Consider the following 25241-nt stretch of genomic DNA (forward strand, 5'->3'; position numbering starts at 1 on the left):
ATTCTTATCGAAGATACATTATTATGAATAAAAACTCCACGGGATAAGTGATCCAACTGTAGCTAACTAGAAAAGTTAAAAATAGTTTTAGATTGAAAAAAGAAACTTACAATATTACCAAAAAGTGTAGTAAGCCTGAGGATTGGGAGGGTTTTAGAAATCAGCAAAGGTTGATCAAGAAATTGATAAAGAGGGAAAAAATTGAATATCAGAGTAAACTAGCAAGAAATATAAAAAACAGATTGTAACAGCTTCTACAAGAATGTAAAAAGGAAGAGATTAGGGAAAGTAAATGTGGATCCCTTAGAAGCAGAGGCAGGAGAAATTAGAAGCAGAGGCAGGGGAATAAGGAAATGGCAGAGACGTTATTTTGTATCTGTCGTCACAGTAGAAGACACAGAAAACGTATCAGAAATAATGGGGAACCGAGGGTCTAATGAGAGTAAGAAACTTAAAGTAATTAAGATTAGTAAAGAAAAAGTACTGGAGAAATTAATGGGACTAAAAGCCAACAAATCCCCTGGACCTGATGGCCTATATCTTAGGGTTTTAAAAGAGGTGGCTGCAGAGATAATGGATGCATTGGTTTTGATCTTCCAGAATTCCCTAGATTCTAGAACTGTCTCCATGGATTGGAAGGGAGCAAATGTAACCCCGATATTCAAAAAAGGGGGGAGAGAGAAAACAGGGAACTATAGGCCCGTTAGCCTATCAGTAGTAGATAAAATGCTAGAATCTATTATTAAGGATGTATTAACAGGGCATTTAGAAAATCATAATATGATTAGTCAACACGGTTTTATGAAAGTGAAATCATTTTTGACAAATCTATTAGTGTTTTTTGATGGTGTAACTAGCAGGGTAGATAAGAGGGAACCAATGGATGTAAAATATTTGGATTTTCAAAAGGTATTCGATAAGGTGCCACACAAGAGATTGTTACACAAAATTAGGGCTCATGGGATTGGGGGTAATATATTAGCATGGATTGAGGATTGGTTAACGGACAGAAAGCAGAGAATAGGAATAAACGGGTCATTTTCAGGTTGGCAGGCTGTAACTAGTGGGGTGCCACAAGGATCAGTGCTTGGGCCTCAGTTTTTTACAATCTATATTAATGACTTAGATGAGATGACCGAATGTAATGTATCTAAGTTTTCTGACAATAAAAGCTAGGTGGGAAAGTAAGCTGTGAGGAGTACGCAAAAAGGTTGGAAAGGGATATAGACAGGTTAAGTGAGTGGGCGAGAAGGTTGCAGATGGAGTATAATGTGGGGAAATGTGAAATTTTACACTTTGGTAGGAAGAATAGAAAAGCAGAATATATTTTATAAGGTGAGAGACTAAGAAATGTTGGTAATCAAAGGGGTTTGGGTGTCCTTTTACACGAATCATAGAAAGTTAACATGCAGGTACAGCAAGCAATTATAAGGTAAATGATATGTTAGCCTTTATTGTAATGGGGTTGGAGTATAAAAGTAAGGAGGGCTTGCTGCAATTATATAGAGCTCTGATGAGACCACATCTGGAGTACTGTGTACAGTTTTGCTCTCCTTACCTGAGGAAGGATATACTTGCCTTAGAGGGGGTGCTACGAAGGTTCACTAGATTGATTCCTGGGGTGAGAGAGTTGTCCAATGAGGTGAGATTTAAAAGAATGGGCCTATATTCTTTGGACTTTAGAAGAATGAGAGGTGATTTCATTGAAACGTATAAAATTCTTAGAGGGCTTGACAGAGTAGATGCTGAGAGGCTGTTTCCCCTGGCTGGAGAGTCTAGAACTAGTTGTCATAGCCTCAAGATAAGGGGTTGGCCAATTAGGACCAAGATGAGGAAAAATTTCTTCACTCAGGCGTTGTGAATCTTTAGAATTCTCTACCCCATAGGACTGTGGATGCTCAGTCGTTGAGTATATTCAAAACTGAGATCAATAGATTTTTGGACACTAAGGAATCAAGGGATGTGGGAATAGGCTAAGAAGGTGAAGTTGAGGTAGAAGATCTTATTGAATGGCAGTGCAGGCTTGAGGGGCTGTATGGCCTACTCCTGCTCCTATTTCTTATGTTCTTATGATATTATGGTCGTAGTTGGTGCTGCTCAGACAGCAGTCAGTTTGCTACAGAAGGTGGAAATTAGATAAGAAAGCTGGATGGCAGAAATGGATGAGCAACATAGAACATAGCTCTTGATACAGAAATTTTACTGAATCATTTGAATCCCATTAATGACTATGGTAATAATTTTTTCTTTTACAATCGTCATAGTATTACAAACCACTCTACCCTATGCAACATGTTCTTAACTTTCCCATTCATTTTGTCTTGCTCTACATTAATACAGCAGTAGCAGCACATAGGATAATGTGACAGCAGAATCCTGGAGCAGGCTGTTCAGTGATTGATTTTTGCCAGAAATTGCATTGGCACTGCTTTAAACCTACATATTATGCACTCCCAAGGCTAGCCTAATCATGAGATATCTGGCTTTTCCCTTCTTAGCAGATGTAGCTTACTGGCAAGCAAGTATGAGTTTCTTACAGGCCTTTAATTTTCAATGAGATTATAAAGATTAGAAGAATATAAGCCATGACTATTATGCAAAACTATTAAATGTAAGATGTATGTCAGAGTTAAAATTTGCAAAGATTATCATAATGCACATTATCCTATGAATCATTTGAGATTAATTTCATTAGGAAGATCCAATTCACACACTTAACAAAATATGTCATTTTTACAATAAGATGAGTTCTCTTTAAGTCAAAGCAAATATATGCACCTTTTCAGACAGCGTGTTGAGATCGGAAATGAGGTTCACGATTGCTGCTTCAATATCGTCTATCTTAAGTTTCTGTGATTCTGATTGTTTCCTCATCTCTGCAATCTGGGTCTGTATTATAAGAAACAATGAATGGTGAATACTTTGCTACTAAGATATAAACATTGTTACCATAGATTTTATTGCAGACTTTTTAATATGATTACTCTTCAGATGAAACAGGTGTATCAATGGTTGCAAGCAGAGTGTCCACTGAGAAACTTAGTGCTGCAATGTGTCTGAACACTGTCCTTTAACCATCCGAGTTCAATTTTAAATGCAGCCCAAACAGATAATGGTTACTAAGGATCCTAAATAAGATATGGTCCAGTTTCATTCCATTTCTCACCAGGGCACCAGTCTATAGCACAAAATTATCCTCAAAAGTGGATCAGCAACAAAAGACAAGGGAGTAACACTGGCAGGAGTGTGTCAGAACGGCTTTGAAAAAAGCCAGGACCCGAATACATGAGGTCCTGACATTAGTTGGTCTTGTAAGAGATGGAGCCTCTTTCTGTCTCTTACAATGCCAACCCATCTGATGGTGAGGGGTCGGGAACTCCCTTGTGCTGGGGAAGAGGCAGTATATGGTCTCCAGGTGGGGGGTCTGGGTAATTCCCCCCACCCCCATAGTAGCAACCAGTCGCTAGAGTTTCCAGTAGAATGGGGCAATTGAACATTCATGGTGGCATGAGTGCGTCCCATTGACTTCGCAAACTCTGGTGGGTCAGTGCTGAAGGCTACCAGCACGATCCTGTTTACCTGCCAGTACATGTCCTACTCATTTTTGGGGCTAAGAAGTACAACAGGTTTGAACAAATTTGCATCTAGTAATAGCCCTGATTTGTTTATAGCAATCAGAATACAGAAAGGTATTTTATCATTCCACATAATGAATGAATTCTATAAAATGGAAATATATTGGGAGCTCATGAGCTTAGGGGGAACTGTAACAGTGAATAAATGCCACAAGATTACTTCTATTCATTAAGCAGCTCAATTATATTGTGCATGCTGTTCATTACACCATTTCCCTTAGCCATGTGCTCCTTTCTGTCTCAATCTGCCTTTTACAGATCGAATTTGTCCAACACTACCCTCTAAGACTCAACAAACCCCATCTGTTGGGAAAATGTTAAAGCTGTATGAAATTTTTTGTGGTATAAATTCAAAGTCAACTTTACACCTCATTGATACAGCAGCAATAATATATCTAATTAGGACAAAACAAATACTAAACTTATGAATACATTTCAGTCTAGCTGAGTCCCAGCCCTATTTGACTGTTATTGTTCTACTGCTAGCACTTACGTTGAAATGGATTGCTGTGAAATTGAATTGTTTCAAGCGGTTATTAATGGCATCTCCGGTAATAACATTTAAAACACTGGACTTAGCATCTTCGAGTGATGATCCTGCTAACTTTATGTCCTCAGTTAAGTCCCAGACACACTTATCACATCCTGTTGAGATAAAAGAACAGATACGCAATTAGAGGCAAGGGTATTGAAATGTTATCAGGAACAACACAAGGCCCTTTCAGTTTGTTTTTCATTGTCAAAGGTGATGGAACTGTAGGGTCAAAGGGAGTGTGGATCACATAATCCACAGTGTTATAGCTCTATCCCCAATTTAGGCTTCTTTTGAATGTGGCTTTCCTACTAGGGCAAGGGAATCTGCCATGTATGTAAGTTTCAGAAATGTTTATTATACAGTTATACAGACCAGGTTTTTGCTAGGTTCAATCCCCACTCTACGGTAAGTTAGCTCATCTATGCTGGGTTGGTGAGGGGGGGTAATATAATTGGGTTCAGCGTCCCTGGGTTAGGGAGGTGAAAATCAGCCAGGATCCAGTCTTCATCACTATCAAGTGCCTCTTAATGGAAATGAGCATAGGCTGATGTCAAGTGAGAACAAGACTGGGGTTTGCTCTGAGGTTCCTATGGTTGAATAGCCTGCCAACACTCACTGACTGGAATCACATTAAAATAATGGGCAAGATATTGGAGGATGCCCAAAGCAAGGAGTCAAGACTTTCAGAGAAAAGGAGGGGAAGAAAAAATAATCAAATAAATAATCTAAAACCCCCATCCCGCGTATATGGTTTGAAAACTGGTTTGGACTGAGTTTAGCAGTTGATCCTTTATTGCTCTGACTTGTGCCCACAATAAATCTATTTGTAGTTTCATTATTTGCCACTGAAGAAAAATATCCAAAGGGATCACATCATCCTAAATCTTTTCATGAATCACAGGGATTGTCAATTACTTAACATAAATTATATAGCAGATTATTTATAATTAATGAGTTCTGATAATATACTAAACCATAAGAGTACAGCTAAAATGGTTACTAAACATTATAGAGCACCTGATATTTAATTCTAAGGTTAAATTTTATGCATTAGCCCTTGCAGCGCAGAGCTTCACGTGAGAGGACTGCATAACAGGAATTTGGGCGCAGAGGAGAACAGCAGCTAGAAGGCCCACTGCCCAAAGGGCCACTGGGTGAGTAGTTAAAAAATGTTGTGCTTATTTTTGGGGTCCTCTTCAGCTTGCTGACAGGCTTCCCTCAGATCCTCCAGTTGGGAATGGGGGTTCCACCAAAACTCTCCACCAGCTTGTTGGGACACTCTTATATTCAACCAGCTCATTACCATAACTACAGGAAAAGAAGGTGGGGAACTCCTCCTCCTGCTTCACTAATGTGACTGATGGGCCTGTGCTTATTGCTCAAGTTACGCTGCACATTTGGCAGTAATGTGGGATATCTTTTTGCACCATATTAATACCGAATGTGCATTATAATGGTACTCATTTTTGAGAAATGGATAGTTTAGTGTTAGTATCAAGACCACCTGCATGACAATGTCTCCCACACCTGTGTGTATGGTGCAATTATTTTGCAAGCTGCAAAACAACATTTTAAACTTAAAACAGTTGATGGGCATTAGGCGCCTGCTGCCCTTATTATCAGGTGCTGGTTCTTTCTTTAATTCGGTGCAAAGGCTTCCATATCCAATGTACCTGATGTGTCCCATTGTCATTGGTTAGAACATAACGGCTGGAAGCCTGCAGAGAAAATGTGCACAAGGCTCATTAAGGTCCCATTTTATATTGTAATTAGGCCTGTTCCCCATAATATGACAACAGTGCTTGAGCAGCAAGGGAGGGTCTGCAGAATTCTTTTTCAAATGGGTGGCTCTGACTTATCACCAAGTCTCCCAGTTTGTCTCTTGTTGGACTTTTGGGCCTTAAAAGGCTGGTTTCCTCTGCCACCATGCTCCTGCCCTCCCCCCACCCCACCCTCAGAAAATCCTTTCTTTTCAAGGAGTCAACAGCCGCTTACTTGCAGCTGGAGCTGGAAATCCCAGCCCACAAACCTGGCACTCTCCCAGTGCATCTTGAGCAATGCTCTTACAGCAAAATTTTAGTGTTATATTGAGCTGACCTAACATTATGGGGTGAGTTCAGTTCACTTGTGTGCCCAGTACACAGACTGCCTCTGGAGCAGCAGTCCCAGCACTGTGCAGCTGTGATTGCATTATCAGCTCTGTAACGTCTCAAACATACTTGGGCAGCATCACAATGCCTTTAACTTTCTAATGTTAGAAGATTAGAAATTTCTCCAGCAGCTAGGGTCCGATGAACAGATTGGTGTGCACCTGTTAAGTATGTATACGTAGAACTCTATGTTACCTAATTCAAGAATGGTGTTAACAGGCAGTACACTTGTTTGCCAGTTCATGATAAATGCACTGGATAACTTGGTGCAGTATAACTGGAGCATTAAATAGACAGCAAGACAAAGGGTTATAGTTACAATTCCCTTTGTAATAAATTCAAAATCTAAGCTATATAGTTAAGAAAGGCACAAAGCGAAGGTCAACTCTATACGGCAGGACTCAAAGAACAAATATGGCTTTACTGCTGTATTTTCTCCTTGAACTAATGCATACAAATATTATAAATTACAGATTGTCTAAAAATAAGCTGCAAAATGTTCAATATTTTCAATTTAGTGTAAAAGCTTTCATATCTTCTAGTTACTAATAACATGCTGTGTGCCAAAAGATAAAACACTCTAGTGACCATTAGTCAGCAGCATTTCTTTGTGAAACATTAGAAACTAAATATTAACTCGGAGGCAGGAAGAGAGCTGGTGGGGGTGGAGGGGTGGTGGGGGGGGTGGCGGAGGATTTTCAGACTGGAAACCCGGAAGTAAGGTTTTCCCACACGTCGTGACGATTTTGATGGTAGGAAGTCTTTTAAATTTTTTCAACAGGTTTAGCGCCCGACAGCCAGTCAGATTGATAGGCTGGCTACCTGTTGGATGGGAAAGCAGCCGGGGAACGATCGGGATCTTTGGGGTTTAGATGGGGGTGGGGGTGGGGCTCGGAGAGAGAGCGGGGTCTTTGAGGTTTGGATGGGAGGGTTGCCAATTGCGGGGGGGGGGGGGGTGGGGTAAGATCGTGGGGGTGGTGAACAGTTTGACATCGTGGGAGGGTAAGCAGTCGGAGATCGCGGTGGGGAGCAGGGGGGGAGTTGGAAATTGCGGGGTCCGATCGCGGGGTCTGTAAAGAGGTTAGCTTGGGGGGGCCTGGGGAAGCACTCCTGCTCCTTCCGGCCCATAAGCAGTGATTTAAATGCACTTACCTCATGGATCCAGCCCTTCTCACCTCCTTATACCTGCCGGGAATCCCGCAACCCGGGAAACTCGGCCTCCATGGATTAAAAATAAAAATTTAGGTAAAATGGAGGCAGCAGCCTGCTCCTGCAGCAGTGACAAATTGAAGTGCAACAGTGTGGCTCCTTCCCCAATGAATTGTATTGGCTTGGCACCTTCAGAACTGATTCACCAAACATAACGTTTGGTGGTGTACTTAAATAAGTAATGTGATTATCCTACTAATTATCTGCGGCTAAAATTATACACCTCTTTTCAGGCCCAAGCCATTCTTTATACCAAAGCCAGTAATCTATTCTAAACACTGAAAATACTTAATGGTGCCAGCCATTAATGTGGTCAGTGTAACTGTCTCAAAAATTCTAAGTTATTTAAAGTAAAAATAATACAGCCACAGGAACTAGAGTCTCAAGTTGCTCGTCTGCCCCCTGACCCGCCTCTGATCCATCTCCGTTAAACCCAGAAATGGGCATGTTGAAGATGGGTTGCGGTTGCACTGCAAATTTGTGTTATTTTAACTTGGGGGTTAAAATTCCCCCCATTTTGTTCATTGGAAAAATACAACCCAACTTTTTCTTTAGGCACTTGACAAACTCCTTACAGACATTTAACTAGCATTCCATTCAAATGTTCTAGTGCTGTAATTACCAAGCTTCTGTATTTCATATTCTCTTACTTGAGACTCTAGTTCCTGTGGCTGTATTATTTTTACTTTAAATAACTTAGAATTTTTGAGACAGTTACACTGACCTCATTAATGGCTGGCACCATTAAGTATTTTCAGTGTTTAGAATAGACTACTGGCTTTGGTATAAAGAATGGCTTGGGCCTGAAAAAAGGTGTATAATTTCAGACACAGATAATTAGTAGGATAATCACATTACTTATTTAAGTACACCACCAAACGTTATGTTTGGTGAATCAGTTCTGAAGGTGCCAAGCCAATACAATTCATTGGAAAAGGAGCCACACTGTTGCACTTCAATTTGTCACTGCTGCAGGAGCAGGGATATCCTGAGTTTTCCTATTTTACTTTAACACAATTGTAGGAAAGCACAGCCAGGGTTCAGTGGGGTCATCTGGAATTATAGTTGAAGGGCTTAGTTGAAAGAAAGTACTTACTGACAACTGAGCAGTCAGTTGGGGGCTCAGTGGGTGCTGACAGACATTCTCCTGTCTCACTGTCACAGTGCCCTTCACATTCACACCCTGCAGACGAGAGAAACAAATTAATTTCTGAAATTATAACGTGTGATTACGGGCTTTATCAGAATTATTTTGTTTGGACAAAGAAATGCATGTAACATCTTTATTAAATAGTGCCATGAAAAGTATTAAGATCTCTTGCTGTTTAAGTTAATAATAATGCTTGCAATTACATAGTGCCTTCTCAGATCAAGACGTCTCAAAGTGCTTCACACAATGGATTACTTTGAACTGCTTCTACAAGAGCTGACTTTAAACTCTTTTATTTCTTCTTATTTATTTCCTTTCTTCTTTTGTTTTCTTTGTCCGTTGCTATTCCCATTAAAGCCTTTCTCTTTCTCCTAAATTTAATGCATTGAACTTACTCTGGCACCCAGTCAGTCCGTAATTCCAGAACCCGTACAGGCAGCGGTTACAACGCTTTCCTGTGACTCCGGGTAGGCACATGCACCGTCCACTCAAAGAGTCACAATATTCATCCTTGGAAGCCAGAGCACACTCACATCTCAAACATCCAGAACAACTGCTATATCCGTAGTAACCAAGCTGCAAAGAAGGAACAAAATATAAAACAATTAAAAACGCTGACACTGTTAACTGTAGCTTTGAATTTATTAATCTGAGCTAGATTTAAAAAAAACAATTAGCAGTAATTTTGAGCAAGGTAGTTCCTGATCTAATTACTTCATTTATAAACAGAAGAGATAGCAACTATTTTCTATGAATCGCTGTTCGGATTTATATCTTAGATTTGGACTCATTTTCTTCAGTGATGTACCGTTAGGACAGTAGGAGCCATGATTTAAGATACAGAAGTCCAATGGTGTTAGTTTTTTTCCTACACCTATGGAAGAGGTAGAAAATCTCACTCATATTAATACACCATCTAGTATCCTGCATCATCACTGAGCTGAAAGTAAGACTAGTGCTTTCCTCCTAATCATACTGCTGTAAACTGCTGGATGCAGAGTGCACACATTGGGCACGATTTTAAAATGCTGGCAGGATGGCAGCGGAGGGGAGGGTCAGTGGGCGTGCGGGTCACCCGAATTATAAAATCTTATGGTTCTCCACCCGATCACGACTTAATTGGTGCCTCTAAATGTTGTTTCCGGGGTTGCCGTCCAAAAGCTGCGCAGCGGGAAGACTACGCACCTGCATGACTCCTGTCAGCTGGAGCGTCTGGATTTAAAGGGCCATTGCACCAATGGCTTTTGCTGGAGCAAGGACACAGTATGGAGCAGCAGAGGGGCAAACCAGCTCCAAGATTCAGTGACGCCTCACTTGAGGTGCTGCTGGCCGGGGTGGGGAGAAGGAGGGAACTATTTTACCCGGCTGACAGGAGGAAGCGCCCTGCCTTTGCCATCAAGAAGGCCTGGCTTGAGGTGGCAGAGGAGGTCACCGGCTGCAGCAACATATCCCATACCTGGATCCAGTGCAGGAAGCATTTCAATGACCTAACTAGGTCAGCAATAGTGAGTACACTTACTGATTCTCCTGCATTCCATGTACCGCATCACCACCACCCCCAACCCCCCTCATATCATTCTGCCAAGACTACTCCATCACATCACTCCTCACACCCACTTAAGGCTCATTCTCAACTTACCTTCATTTCCTCAGCACTTCCTCACCTCCCCATTTATGACCCCACCATGACCACACACCCCAATCCTGATCCAATATGATGTCTCTGTCTGATACTCACCCTCTGATGTATCTTTTTCACAGTCAGCCTCACCTAAAGCAATGCATTCATCAGCTGACCACTTCACCATCACTCACTCACTCCTCTGTACTTTCTCCCCTTCTAGGAGAAGAGAGCACAAAATGCACACGAGAAAGCGAGGACTGGAGGGGGGGTCATAACAAATAGTGGTCCTCACAGACACGGAGGAGGAGGTGCTGGGGATCAGCCACACCCTCGAGTGCCTGTCCGCTGAGGACGCTGAGACTGGCACCCCACAAACGTCTGGTGACGCAACTTTAACATTGATCACGCACATGAATTGAAGTTAACAATGCTTGCCATGTTCAACACCTCAGTATGCTCATCAAACAATGCACATCTGTGATGATGCTTAATATTGCCTTCTGTTCTCTTCCAGGTCCTTCAACAACCGCAGCGAGGGGAGAGGGCATTTCCTCAGAGGAGCTCCCGGCCTCTGAGGGAGCACCGTCACATCTTAGTGAGCCATCCACCAGCGCAGATACTCACACCTCCGTGGGTTCTAGTAGTCAGTTAGTTGGGTTGGCACCTGGTGAGTCACCACACACAAGTGAGCACGAGCAGACACTGGTGGCAGGAGCAGCTGTAGAGAGTCCACATCGGTGGGCGCACTGCTCTCCAAGCTCTGCTCAGCTGGATGCAGATGCTGAACCCCGGGGGCCACCCTTTAAAAGGAGAATGATCGAGAGACAGCAGCACATTTGCGAGGTACTGGAACAGGTGCCACGCACACTCTCCACAATAGCAGAGAGGATGGAGAAGTCTAACTCCTGCATTAGTGGAATGGTGGCACAGTTACGTGTGGGAATGTCTGAGATAGTGGCGCAGATAAGTGCAGGAATGTCTGCGATGGAGAGAAGGCTAGCCTCCATTGAGTTTCATGCATGGCTCACAAATGAGTCCATTTAGGCCCTGACAATGACCGTTCGGACTCAGGGTGAACAACATTCTGCCGCCTTAAACAGGCAGGCAGAAACTTTACAACTGAGCTTCCAAAGCATCACGTGTCCTCCAAACTGTTGTCCAGCAGGGTGGTAGGAGTAATTTGGACCTGGCCTAGGAAAGGGATGATGTTGAAAGGGGAAATGGAAGTGGAGATACCACTCAAAGCGCTCCCAAGTCTCGCCTAATGCTCCCCTCTCAACCAGTACATGCAATGCTGCCTCCTGTCCAGGTGGCCTAGTCTGCCCCTGTAAAGGTGCAGGTGGAGCAGTAATTGGTGGGGTCCTCTCGGGCTCCGAAACCCAGAGGACGTAGGTCAAAAGCATCTAAGCAGTCAGGGCATGAACATGAGCAACCTGCCACTACCTCAGCTGCAGCCACTGGGGTTGCACCACGTAGAAGCGGTAGGACGAGGAAGGCCTAGGATTTGTGATCATGAAGGGGATGCACAAGGGTGTCTGACAGACTGTCATGTTTTTCATTTATATTTGGTTTTTGATAAAGTCACATTAAATGTTATACTTCACACCACTACTGCTATGTCTTGCCCATTCTTGGCTGCCTTTTGTGATAGCACCCTTTCATGTGCTTCATCATGAGCTGCGAGACTTGATGCCACCCAATGGGTGAGTTTACAGTGGGTGTATGTGTAGTTGCAGGACGGGAGGTGTGGTGCTGGTGTTGGCGCTGTTCTTTCCAGATGGTCTGCGGACTGGACTATTCTCACTTTGTGATCTCCTTATGATACTCGTTCAAATATTAATGACGCCCTGGCCTCACAAGCAGCCAGATGAGCCGCTGCTCAGCCGGTGAGTTCCTCCTCCTTCTCAATGTTGATAGCAGATGTGGATGATGGATGAGGGCATGGGTCCACATCAACCAGTAATCCCCTCTGTTGCGCCTTGTTGTGCAGGACGCAACAGATGACAATAATTCGACTCACTCTCGCTGGTGGGTATTGAAGTGCTCCTCCAGACTGAACCAGGAACCAAAATCGCATCGTCAGCAGTCCTATCGCATGTTGAATTATAGACCTGGTGGTGATGTGACTGTCATTGTATCGACGCTGTTGCTCGGTGATGGGGTTCCTCAGAGGTGTCATGAGCCACGTATGCAGGGGATATCCCTTGTCTCCGAGGAGCCAGCCCTTAAGGCTGTTTGGTGCTTGGAAGAGGGCCGGAATGTTGGATTTCCTCAGAATAAAGGAATCATGGCAGCTGCCAAGGAATCTCACACACACATGAAGAAATCCTTTCTGGTGGTCACAAATGAGCTGTGCATTTATCGAGTGATATCCCTTTCTGTTGATGAACAGTCCTGGCTCGTGTGGAGGTGCTCGGATTGCTATATGCGTGCAATCGATTGCATCCTGTACATGTGGGAAGCCAAGCACAGAGTGGAATCCCACTGCCCTCTCCGTCTGGCTCAGGTCGTCCATGGGGAAATTGATGTAGCGGGACACCCTGCGAAACAAACCATTGGTGACCTGTCTTATGTACATGTGTGCAGACGACTGAGAGACCCCGGCGATGTCACTGGTGGTGCCCTGGAATGATCCAGAGATGAAGAAGCAGTGGTCACTTTAACTTCGACGGGCAATGCAATGTCACCAGGCCCAGCTGAGAGCAGCTCGGCATGAAGGAGGCTGCAGGTGTTTGCGAGCACCTGGTGACTCACTCTGAGCCTTCGTAGGCACTGCTCCTCAGAGAGGTCTAAGCAGCTCAGCCTCGATCTGTAGACCCTCTCACGGGGGTAGTGCCTCCTGCGATGTCAGTCCCTCTGTTGTTGCCCTCTCTGCTGTTGTGCAGGTGCCTGTGGCGGACCTCTGTGTTGTGGCGCTGCAAGTGGTGGAAGTGCACGCCGTGCCTGGCGAGGATGGTGATGTTCCTCCTCCTCGGATGTACTGGTTAATGCAGCCATCACAATCCCACCCCCACCCCCCACCCCATCCTGATGGTGTCAGTTTGAGTGGGTCCAAAAAGTAGGTAAAATGTGTAAACAGAACAATTCTGAGTGTGAACCAAGTCTAAACACAAAAATCTCCCAGCTAAAAGTTTGTCTGAGAGAACTGAGTACCCTGCTGCAATAACTCACCTTTTATCACCATCTGTTAAACAGGGATTTAAATGTCCAAATGGCTGCTGGCTGAAACACGACTCGTTCCCCATGGCGGCTTCACACAGCATGGGAAACACATTGATGCAGCATTGAAATCGTTTGCCATCATTGTTATTTATATTAAGGCAGATTTCGAGTAGGATTAAATATCGGCAATTAAAGCCAGCGGGACTTCCGGGCTGGTGAATAGCGCGCGCACCCAGATGGGTCTGGTCGTGCACGTTTTTCGGCGGGTTGGAGCCGGGATTCCTTCCCGCTCCAGAAATTCCCGATTTTGTTTGCCCCCCCGCACCCAACGCAGCCGCACTTTCATTTTAAAATCATGCCCATTGCATGTGACTTCATAGAGTCATAGAGTCATAGAGTTATACAGCACGGATAGAGGCCCTTCGGCCCATCATGTCCGCGCCGGCCATCAAGCCCAGTCTAATCTAATCCCATATTCCAGCATTTGGTCCGTAGCCTTGTATGCTATGGCATTTCAAGTGCTCATCCAAATGCTTCTTGAATGTTGTGAGGGTTCCTGCCTCCACAACCCTCTCAGGCAGTGAGTTCCAGACTCCAACCACCCTCTGGGTGAAAAAGTTCTTTCTCAAATCCCCTCTAAACCTCCCGCCTTTTACCTTGAATCTATGCCCCCTTGTTATAGAACCCTCAACGAAGGGAAAAAGCTCCTTAGTATCCATCCTATCTGTGCCCCTCATAATTTAGTATACCTCAATCATGTCCCCCCTCAGCCTCCTCTGCTCCAAGGAAAACAAACCCAATCTTCCTCTCTTAGCTTCATTAAAAACATCTAGTTGTCGAGATGTGGGGGGTGAATTGGACATGGGCGGGGGACGCAAACCAGACGGTAACACGTCGGTCACCTTCTCGAGGGCAATTAGGGATGGGCAATAAATGCCGGCCTTGCCAGCGACGCCCACATCCCGTGAATGAATTTTAAAAAAATATACGCTCCGCCTGATATTCCATTTTGCCTCATATACGCTCCGCCTGATATTCCATTTTGCCTCATATACGCTCCGCTCGATATTCTGTTTCATTGACTTCAATCGAATTGAATATCAGGCGTGTCTCATTACGGTCAGTGATTCTGCCTGTTTCGCCACCCCGCCCATGTTCAGTTCCACCCCCATTAGGTTTTTGTAACATTTTCTTAGAACAGGCAGAGATGTTGAAAATCAAAGATGCTCATAAAGCCTTTTCATGTGTTAATAAATGCTATTATGTGGTGCAGAGGGGCCTTAATTTAAAATGCTTTCATCATGAAATGCTTCTTTTTAATGGCACCCTTTTAATTTGTGAATTTATATGATATATTAAAAATGGTGAGTGGCTGCAACATTCTGTTGGTACTGCACCTGCAGGTGGTTCTGTTATGGTCACCTTATGTAAACCATGATGTACAGTGGGGCAGAAATACTGATAAATGACAGCCCCACTGTCAGTTGGAGGTAGCTCAAGAACATAAGAAATAGGAACAGGAGTAGGCCATATGGCCCCTCGAGCCTGCTCCGCCATTCAATAAGATAGTGGCTGATCTTCTACCTCAACTCCACTTTCTCGCCCTAGCCCCATAGCCCATGATCCCCTTAGTATCCAAAAATCTATCGATCTCAGTCTTGAATATACTCAACGACTCAGCATTCATAGCCCTCTGGGGTAGAGGATTCCAAAGATTCACAACCCTCTGAGTGAAGACATTTTTCCTCATCTCTGTCCTAAATGGCCGACCACTTATCTTGAGTCTATGACCCCAAGTTCTAGATTCTCCAGCCAGAGGAAACAGCTTCTCAGCATCTACCCTGTCAAGCTCTCTAAGAATTTCATATGTTTCAATGAGATCACCTCTCATTCTTCTAAACTCCAGAGAGTTTAGGCCCATTCTACTCAATCTCCCCTCATAGAACAATCCTCTCATCCAAGAAATCAATCTAGTGAACCTTCGTTGCACCCCCTCTAAGGCAAGAATATCCTTTCTTAGGTACGGAGTCCAAAACTGTACACAGTGCTCCAGGTGTGGTCTCACCAGAGCCCTTTATAATTGCAGCAAGACTTCCTTACTCTTCTACTCCAACCCCCTTGCAATAAAGGCAAACATACCATTTGCCTTCCTCATTGCTTGCTGTACCTGTGATTCATGTACAAGGACGTCCAAATCCCTCTGACTACCAATATTCTTAAGCTTTATGATTATCCCTTCATTTTATGAGCTCTGAAATCTTCTCCTCACCTGAATTATAAAGAAAGCATCAAAAAAAATCAAAGCCTTCTGTGTCACCAGTCAATTTTCTTTTTAAGGAGAAATGGAAATCAGAAGCATGGGTAACTTTTACGAGCACAACCACATTTAAATGACCCTGACATAAATCACTGTTTTGTAGTAGTGCAATGGTATGTAGAAAGTACAATGTTCTCAGTCAAAGCCACAGTCCTATCCCCCCAGTGCACCCCTCCCTGCTGGGAAGCAGCACCTTTGTCTTCGTGGATGACCTGAACCTGGAGCTGCCAGCTTTTTACCATATCTCCTCGATTTCTGAGAACATGGGATGGTGTTGTTGAGTCCATAAAATGGTATACAGGTTGAGTAACACTGAATCGGCCTTCCATCCATCTACTGAATAGGAAGATGGGCACTCCCACCTGTTCAGCAGAAAAAACAGGTCCTAGTTTCTCCCTGCCCCCACTGAACTGGAAACTCATGCCCCCAATTAACAGAACCTCCCTCCCATAAAGGTAGAGAATCTCCCCCAACCTTCCCACAGAGCAGGAAGGTTGGCCTTCTGCCCAGAACTTCACTCAAAGGAATATATGGGTCTGATGCCCCTCCCCCACATGTCTATTCAAGGGAAGGGGACATACCCCACCCCAATCTGAGGCAGTTTCTCGGCCTTTGCTCCATTGTTTCTCCCCACTGTTTCTACCTTCGTCCATCGTCCCCTGTCTCTTCCTCTCACCCTCACCCCTTCCTGTCTTCCATCTCCAAATCCCTTTCCCACATCCTCCACCTCTTTTCTCTCCCCTTGTCCCCTCCTCTTTCCTTCTCAACTCATCTCCTCCACTCCCATCTCGTCTCCTCTCTTCATTTCTCTTCCTTCCCCCATTTAATTCCAATTATCTTCCCACCCTCTAACCCTGCTTGACTTGAATACTGTACTTGGCCTTGACTCCATGTGCAATGCCATGGGAGATTGACTAGTTATCCTATATTATCACATCCAATGGTCCAAACATTATTTGATTCACTCACCTCACAGTGGTCACAGAAGGCTCCCGTCACTCCTGGCTTACAGCGACACTGCCCGGTTACACGATCACACTCATCCGTACCACATTTCTGACAGGGACAGTCTTTTAGAAAACATAGATAACTTTTTTAATTTCAAGGTAATTTACAATCCACATTGATTAATGGAGAATTGGCAACTTTTGAGTAATTTGAGACACTTGTATGCTGCATTTTCATGAAAAACAAGCTTCTGCGGTCGCAGACATTGGCCCCGAAGTTCCTGGATTGTACTTGCCGATCTTGCCGCCAGGAACTTACGACCAAATTTCCTGCAGAGTTAATTTGCCTACACCGGAATTTTAAAACCAACTTAAAATAAGTGCAAATGCAGCGCCACCAATAGGATTAATGAGTGGACTGCTCTCTTTTGCAATGGCACCTCATTCTCAGCGCCTCTTGCCTCTGTTGCTCCACTGCCATTATTATGCAGGACTGGGGTATGCCCATTGGAAAGGCCATTCTAGCTGCTTAGTCCTTCTGAACATGTGGTGGTGGGGTGGTGGGGGCGTGGGGGAGCGGTGGGAGGGAATGAGGATCTGAACAATTCTGGATACACTAAAACTGACAGCATTTTGGTTAAGTATAGTGCAGGCCTCAGTGAGAAGAATTTTAAAAAAACTTGAAGAAAATCGTTATGAAACTCCAGAAATCTCATTTTCACTGTGCCTTTATTTTTGGGAATAAATCTATGTCAGCGCATAAGTACAGGAAACTCGCATGAACTGAATCTTTTGCATGGGGGAGTGGATCTATATAAATGAGTGGCAGAGGGTTTTGGCGGAGGTATCTTGAAAGCATCATAAACAATCGAGGAAATGGGCTTGTATCAACGTTTCAATGTAAAACCAACGTAAATCAGGTATGCGGAAATCTCCTCGCCAAAAAAAATGCACAACGCTCTTACTAGGCTAAAACTTTCCAGGAAATTCCAGATTATTTTATCTGCTGCAATGCAATGTTACAAGGCATGTTACAAGAATCAAGGCATGATTCTTAAATCATTTGGAAAGACTTGCATTTATATAGCACTTTTCACATCTCTCAGGATGGCCCAGAGCACTTCACAATGAATTACTTTTGAAGTATAGTTACAGTTGCTATGTAGGTGGATGCAGCAGTTATATTGCACACAAGATCCCACAAACAACATGAGTTCAACTCAGTTACTATTTTTGGTGGGGTTGGTCCAGGGAAGAACACCTGAAAAATTATTTTTCAAACAGTACCATGGGATCTTTAATGTCCACCTGAATCAGCAGACAGGCCTCAATTTCGACAGAAGCACCAACAGTAAAGCATTCCCTCAGTACTGCACTGAAATGTCAGCCTAAATTATGTGCTCAAATCCTGGAGTGCATCTTTAACCCGCATACTTCTGATTCAAAGGCAGATGTGTTACCAATTGAGCCAAACTGACACTTAAGGGTGGATTTTCTGAATGTGCACTCTCAGTGTGGAGCTTTTCCCATTAAGAGCACATATTGGGAAATCGATGGTGCATTCCCCATGATTCTCCATCTATTAAAATAAATGTACGGATATCATGGGAACATGCCTGCAATTTCCCAATTTGTGCTTCCAGTGGGTGAAACTCCCTGTTGGTAGAAAGTATTTGGAAAATCAGCCCTTTCCTTTGAAAAAACACTGTGCAATAACTATATACGAGATTGTTCTGGTGCATTCCGACACATTCCTTTGAAATTCCTCATTCTGCTATTTCAGCAGAGGTAGTAATCTCAGATGAATTAATGTGTCTGCTAAAACATGGAGAGAAAAATTTCAAAGGAACACTTTTTCACACAATATTCCACTGCATTATTTCAGGGCTTTAGTTTCACTAAAACCAGGATTAAAAAGGTGGCAGACACAACCATAGAGGCTATCGTGCCACCAAGCTCTTCTCAGTTTTTGAATAAGGTGAAATGTTTCAGAAGACAGTTTTCCATCCCTTTGAACTGAGATAGACAACACTTGAACAATCGTATTTCTGTTCCCCAGGAATTTTTAGAAATGTTTTCTGAATGCTTTACAGGACGTTAGGGAAAGCTCCACCTGCTCTTAATTCCCACTGTAACTGTTGTTTGAAATTGTGTAATTGGATCATTTCACTAATGTAATGGAGCATATGAAAAGGGGATGGGATTCTGATCTTGATCAGAGTACTCATGGGAGTATTTTTAGAATTGAGTTAATTATGGCAGTGTTCAAATAGGCTTTTCAACAGAAGAAACTGAACTGAAGTAAAGTGAATGATGAGCAGGTTTTGTGAATATGCATTAAAGGAATTACATCATTTTCAAAAATGTCTTGTATTTTTAAAAAATCCACAGCTGAAATTGCCATTGACTCTGCTGTAATTCTCAAAACTATATTTTTGAGCATTTTCAAAGACGCCGTCCAGATCAAAAGAGTCCACATCATTTTGTGACTGAGCATCCGCAATAAATAGCAAATTTAGAACAATTACATATCATGTTTCAGGATTTTTTTTTACCATTTTTTTTCACAGAAAGGATTTGGAAAGAGTTATGTTTTGAAACAATGTGAATTCACACAAGCTTCAAAAAAGACACTGAGATGAAAGGTGGTGAAAATGTTATTGTGGTTGACTTTAAAGTTGTTTCCTCAGCGACTGTAAGTAGTAAGCAATTTGTTAGCCTGTCTCCGTAATTGATAAATATTCCACATCCATTGTGGAGTTCTGCTGGTGTCCTGCCGAAGTTACAGTGGGAGACCAGGAGAACCTCTACGCAATTTTAGGGCCTTTGATTCCTTTATCAATAAGCCAGAGTTCAATTGCTCTATAGGCTAAAGGTTAGAATCCTGCTTTCCTCCTGCCTTTTTTAAGTGAGATTGCTAAGGTAAATTTTTAAGTTATTGGGCACAGATATTCTAACACCTGTGTTGATATGCTATTTTGTGTTGGTGGAGGAGATCCTCATACATTGAAAATTACTGTTTTTCTTTCTATAAAGGATTGTTGGAAGAATTTTGCTTATAAGACAGTCAACTGCAAGAAATGTGCTTTGAATATACATTCCTATAATTAAATCTAACAGAGAAGTGTGCCACAGAAAGTGTGATGGGACAGGCAGAAAATGCACACACATTTAATGTTTCAGCTGCTTCATCAATTATTTTCCTTCTGCATAAGATCAGCAGTGCTTCTTTGCCCTACATGCTGTTGAGCTCCTTGAGTGTTGTTGCAGCTGCACCCATCCAGCTAAGTATTCCATCACTCTCCTGATGAGCCTTGTAGGTGATGGAGAGGCTTTGAGATGTCAGGAGGTAATCCACTGATCACAGAGTACCTAGCCTCTAATCTTCTCTTGTATATAGGGTGTCAATATGGCTGGTCCAGTTAAGATTCTGGCTAATGGTGACCCCCAGGATGTTGATGATGGGGGACTCAGCGATTGTGATTCCATTGAAGGTCAGGAAGGTTCAGCCCAAGCCTGAATGTAGTTCAGGGCTTGCTGTAGGCTGCCTTGGACTGCCTCAATTTAGGAGTAGTTGTTAATGGAGTTTAACTGACAATCAACAGCCCATTCCTTGCTTTATGGTAGAGAGAATGTCATTAATGAAGCAACTGAAGATGTTTGGGCTAAGGACACTGCCCTGAAAACCTCCTGCATTTGGGTCCTGTAGTCGCATTGATGGGCCACTGATAAGTAAGACCATCTTTCCATGTGTCAGGTATGACTCCAGCCACTAATGGGTTTTCTCATTGACCTTAGTTTTGCTAGGGCTCATTGGTTGAATGCTGCCTCGAAGACAAGGGCAGTTACTCTCACCTCTACCCCAGCAATCAGCTTTTATAACCATGCCTGGATCAAAGGTGTAATGGGGTCTGGAGCCGAGTGGTTCTGGCATTGAACATCGGTGAGTAGGTTACTGGTGAATTGGTGTCACTTGATACACTTTGCTGATGATTGTGAGGAAGTTGATAGGGCCAAGCTGGATTGCTGAATTAATGACAATTTGTACCTAATAACCTCAGTGTGGATCAGCGATCTCTAGAAACTGTGCTCATGCATATCCTATGTGGAACCCTTACAGCAGGCAGAGAAAGGAGAATTTCACCTCATTAGCTTGGGGATAGATTCAGACTCAGGCACAGAGGTGAAAAGTTAGTGAACTAATCACAATGGAATCCAAGTCATCCTTATAGTTTCCTATATGAATACTTAATACTGCCGCTTCAGTCCCTGGCTATTCACAAAGAATATGACTAGTTCCCCATATTCTTGCTCCCCTCACTCATAGAATTCTCATCATATTTCCATAAGGAAACTTTCCTAGTACCTTGTTTCCTCCAGGAATTTGATTAAGCATCCTCAAACATAATGATTGGAAAAAGGCCATTAGAGGGGAAAAAAAAATCAAGAGTCTTATTTTCTTAAAAGGATGAGAACAGTAGACAACATACTAAAATTCTAAATCCAAACACACTTTGTTAATTGTATCATGTGATTTTTATCAATGAATGTTAATTATATTCAGGTGATGTGTGTCAATTGGGGACTCTCTTGTATCCTTTTTATATGAGAGCTTATCTAGGGTGTGGTGTGTGTATAAGTGGGATCTCTGTGAATAAAGGCTTGGAAGCAACTGAAGACCAGGCTCCAGTATTCTATACTTCACCACCTGGCTATCCAATTTGCAAAACACTTGTGGAATTTTATATTCTGAGCCTGAAAAGTGTGTTCATTTTCCTTATTACAAAATCAGACTCTCATTTCTAAAATAATGTTTTTCACATTTGGCCCACACATAAATGCTTTTGGTAATTAAGTGCACATTGTCAACTTGAAACTAAATGGATTAAAAATGTTTACTGCCCATTCTGTTTCACTCGAAAGGTCACCAACTGCATTGGGAAATTACTATGAATATTGAACAATGATTTAAATGGATGTACACACCTGTGCAGTTTTTAGCATTGATGGCATCGCCATAGTAACCTGGAGCACAGTGTTCACAGTGGATACCTGTTGTATTTCGCAGACAATTGCGACAATACCCGGTTACCTCATCGCAGTCATCAAATATTAGATTGGGATCGGAGTTACCATTGCAGTTACATTTTCTACAAATGCTTCCGAAGAGCAAAGGTGTTCCATAGTAACCAGGTGCACATCTGGAATAAACAAGCATCATTTTACACCATGAACAATGTATTTTCTCTTTTCTTGTGATGCAGATGTAGTCTTCCATATTTGGGAGATGACTACTTTGTTGAAATCTTTTGCATCTTTGAGGCAGGTTTTATTAAAATGAGGGTTCGCATTACTGGGAAATTGAATATTTTCTACTTTTGTACCCTATGCCATCATGAAGTACTCCCAGGCCAACTATAATATAGTTTAGATGTAGGGTAAAACTCCCTCTACACTACCAAGACAATGTTCTCATAGCCTACCTCCTGAAGAATGTGTGGAATAAAATGGTAATACATTTCTCAGCAGAAAAATAGTAATTAGGCGCCTGCGGCACACTGAAGCTTAAATAAATGGCTGTTCACAACTGTAATAGATAAGTCTAGATGCTGCAAAATCCAGAAAAAGAGGCTGAATATCAGCAATATTTGCCACAGAGAATTGTACTGTGTACAATCTGGTGTAGAATTGGCTGGAATCTGGCACAGTGACCTACTGGGAATACACCTTTAAGGTTTTGCTTAATTTGTAGTAACTGCTATGGGGTGGGGCACACCATTATTCATGGCTAATTCTGTGTAGAACAAAGAGAGAAGGATGATCACATTACCGGCCATTTAAAGCTCAGAATTACATAAAAACAGTACAATGGCTCGGAGAGGTAATGGCTGAATCCAATAACACCACTACTTCTCAGGAGCTATGTCCCAGTTAATTTATCTGATTGGATATTCAGGTCTAAATTCTTTAATCGTTGAGGGTAATTTTTACCTTCATTGCTTGAGCAGCAAACTGACAGAGTGGATCGCTCACCGTTGTATAACCTGCCCGGTTTTCATTTCGATTTGGAAATGAAAAGCAGGCAAGTTCTATAATGAGCGGGTAAACTCCGTCAGTTTACCATCCATGCGGTGAAGATGACAATTACCCTCAATAAGTCAGAACCAAAAATATGCAGCCAATTGACTGGACAATCCTAATCCAAGTTTAACATGATAAATGCATGAGGGAGAAAGGATTAGGATATGCTGAAAGGGTGAGATGAAGTAAGGTGGGAGGAGGCTTGTGTGGAACAAAAACACTGGCACAGGCCTATTGGATTGAATAGCCTGCTTCTGTGCTGTAAATACTATGTAATACTACGTAACATGTGATTGGAACCACATTCCAAAGGCAGCACCACTGGTATCCAAGCCTCTAGACAATTCAACAATGTGAATCCAGCAAGCTTTGTGGAGCTCCCAGATCTTAAAATACAGTTTTACTATCACATACAATTTAATACAAACAACCAATAAACAAATACTGACCTTTCACATCTGGGTCCAGCATAATTTTCCTGGCAAACACAGCGCATTTTGTCAGCTTTAATCATACAAGAAACAGCAAAACTGAAAAATGGAAAGAAAAAACAAAAATATAGGTAGTCATTTTCTGCTCATAGCAGTTTTAAAGTTTTTTCTCCCATTCTTACCATATTTTATGTTACATTAGACCAGGCTTAATATTCAATGGCAAAACTTATTAATAAGGCCAACCAGTGTGATTCTACTTTGGTAAACTAATCCTTAATAAGGAACAAAGGGCAATCATTCTTCTGTATAAACCAAGCTATTTATAACTGATTTTAACATTAAAAATTTGAAATTAAATCAAGAGATTCTAAGTCCATTATTTTCTACAACTTGAAAATAGCTCTCTAACAATTTCCAAGTTTTCTGTTGCCATTTTTGCTTTACACGGAAACACTTTAAAAAATAAAGGTTGTCATTTGATCTGAACCTACTTCAAGGACACAAGAGTGGAACTTCACAATACCGATATAGGGACATACAAATGAAATTAAACCACTCAGGCTCACTGAAGACCCACTGTTCCGCAGGTCATTTTTCAGGATTCAATCTTACCATTTTTCAAAAGCAATATGCATCCATTATCTCCTGAATTCAGCACCTGAAAAGTTCTATTCTTAACTCCTACCAGATGACGGTCAGTTCTACAGGGTAGGACTTCCAATTGATGAAGTTCACATATGATTGTTTAATGTGTTCATGCTATATTCCTTTATGTGCCATTTTTATGCAGGCCATCACCTGTTTACCTTAAACAAGCTTACATGAACTATGGTGTTTGGAAGATTTAAAAACAAACAGCCTTAAACCATAAGAATGTGCATCCTCATTAGTATTTTGGTGAGTATCCCCGCCTATCACGGGGAAGACCGGGGTTCAATTCCCCGACAGGGAGATTAAACTTTTCTTTTCCCAAAGGTAGGGGAGTCTATAACGAGGGGACATAGATTTAAGGTGAGAGGGGAGAGATACAAAAGGGTCCAGAGGGGCATTTTTTTCACTCAAAAGGTGGTGAGTGTCTGGAACGAGCTGCCAGAGGCAGTAGTAGAGGCGGGTACAATTTTGTCTTTTAAAAAGCATTTGGACAGTTACATGGGTAAGATGGGTATAGAGGGATATGGGCCAAGTGCAGGCAATTGGGACTAGCTTAGTGGTATAAACTGGGCGACATGGACATGTTGGGCCAAAGGGCCTGTTTCCATGTAACTTCTATGATTCTATAAGAAATAGGAGCTGGAGTAGGCCATACGGCCCCTCGAGCCTGCTCCGCCATTCAATAAGATCTTGGCTGATCTTCTACCTCAACTCCACTTTCCCACCCTATCCCCATATCCCTTGATTCTTTTAGTGTCCAAAAATATAAGAACATATGTTGAATACAAAAGTATCTTCTCACCTAGACCTTCATGAAAATGTTATTTTATCCTTTCATTACATCCATATGTACGTCCATACATACATCAGACCTACTCTATTTAGGTTGTTTACTACAGATTACATCACTTTCTGATGCATCCAGCAAATGCAGGACTGCAGTTAATAGATCTCTATTTTGTCCAACATACTTGTTTGAAGGTACACTTAGAGGGCAAGGACAAGGCTGACAAGATTTAGGATGGCCCTGGACGACATCACCAATATATCCGTCAAGACATTTTTCACAGTGGTTCCCAGTTGTGTTGTTCTGACAGCCCTGAAATACAAAGTGATAAATTATTCAGATTTCATCATTTACTGGGCTAAAGATTGCAATTGAGTTCCAAAAGCAGCTGAAGTATTTTTTTCTTTTGCAATATTTATTTTAAGTTGACATTTTCAAACCAACATAAATAAAATATTCATGTAATACCAGCAAGAATGTTTGATGCAAGTGCTGTACAGAGTTCCGGCTTCTTATTTTTACAAGCTTATGTTTCTGTTAAGTACATTTGCTTTTGTTA

General features: G+C 42.4%; 1 protein-coding gene across 1 annotated transcript in view; it reads right to left on the bottom strand.

Moving 5' to 3' along the window:
* The window catches only part of lama4 (laminin, alpha 4), a 170466-nt gene that overhangs the window by 103648 nt on the left and 41577 nt on the right, over window positions 1–25241 (bottom strand). The window contains exons 3-10 of the mRNA XM_067984688.1: window positions 24867–24994; window positions 23260–23340; window positions 21716–21930; window positions 16752–16852; window positions 9075–9255; window positions 8626–8712; window positions 4129–4280; window positions 2779–2889 (exon numbers count right to left, since the gene is read on the bottom strand). Coding sequence (XP_067840789.1) covers window positions 2779–2889; window positions 4129–4280; window positions 8626–8712; window positions 9075–9255; window positions 16752–16852; window positions 21716–21930; window positions 23260–23340; window positions 24867–24994 — 1056 coding nt within the window. The remainder of the gene's footprint in view (window positions 1–2778; window positions 2890–4128; window positions 4281–8625; window positions 8713–9074; window positions 9256–16751; window positions 16853–21715; window positions 21931–23259; window positions 23341–24866; window positions 24995–25241) is intronic.

This window comes from Heptranchias perlo, chromosome 5 (genome assembly GCF_035084215.1).
Source record: "Heptranchias perlo isolate sHepPer1 chromosome 5, sHepPer1.hap1, whole genome shotgun sequence".
Taxonomy (NCBI): domain Eukaryota; kingdom Metazoa; phylum Chordata; class Chondrichthyes; order Hexanchiformes; family Hexanchidae; genus Heptranchias; species Heptranchias perlo.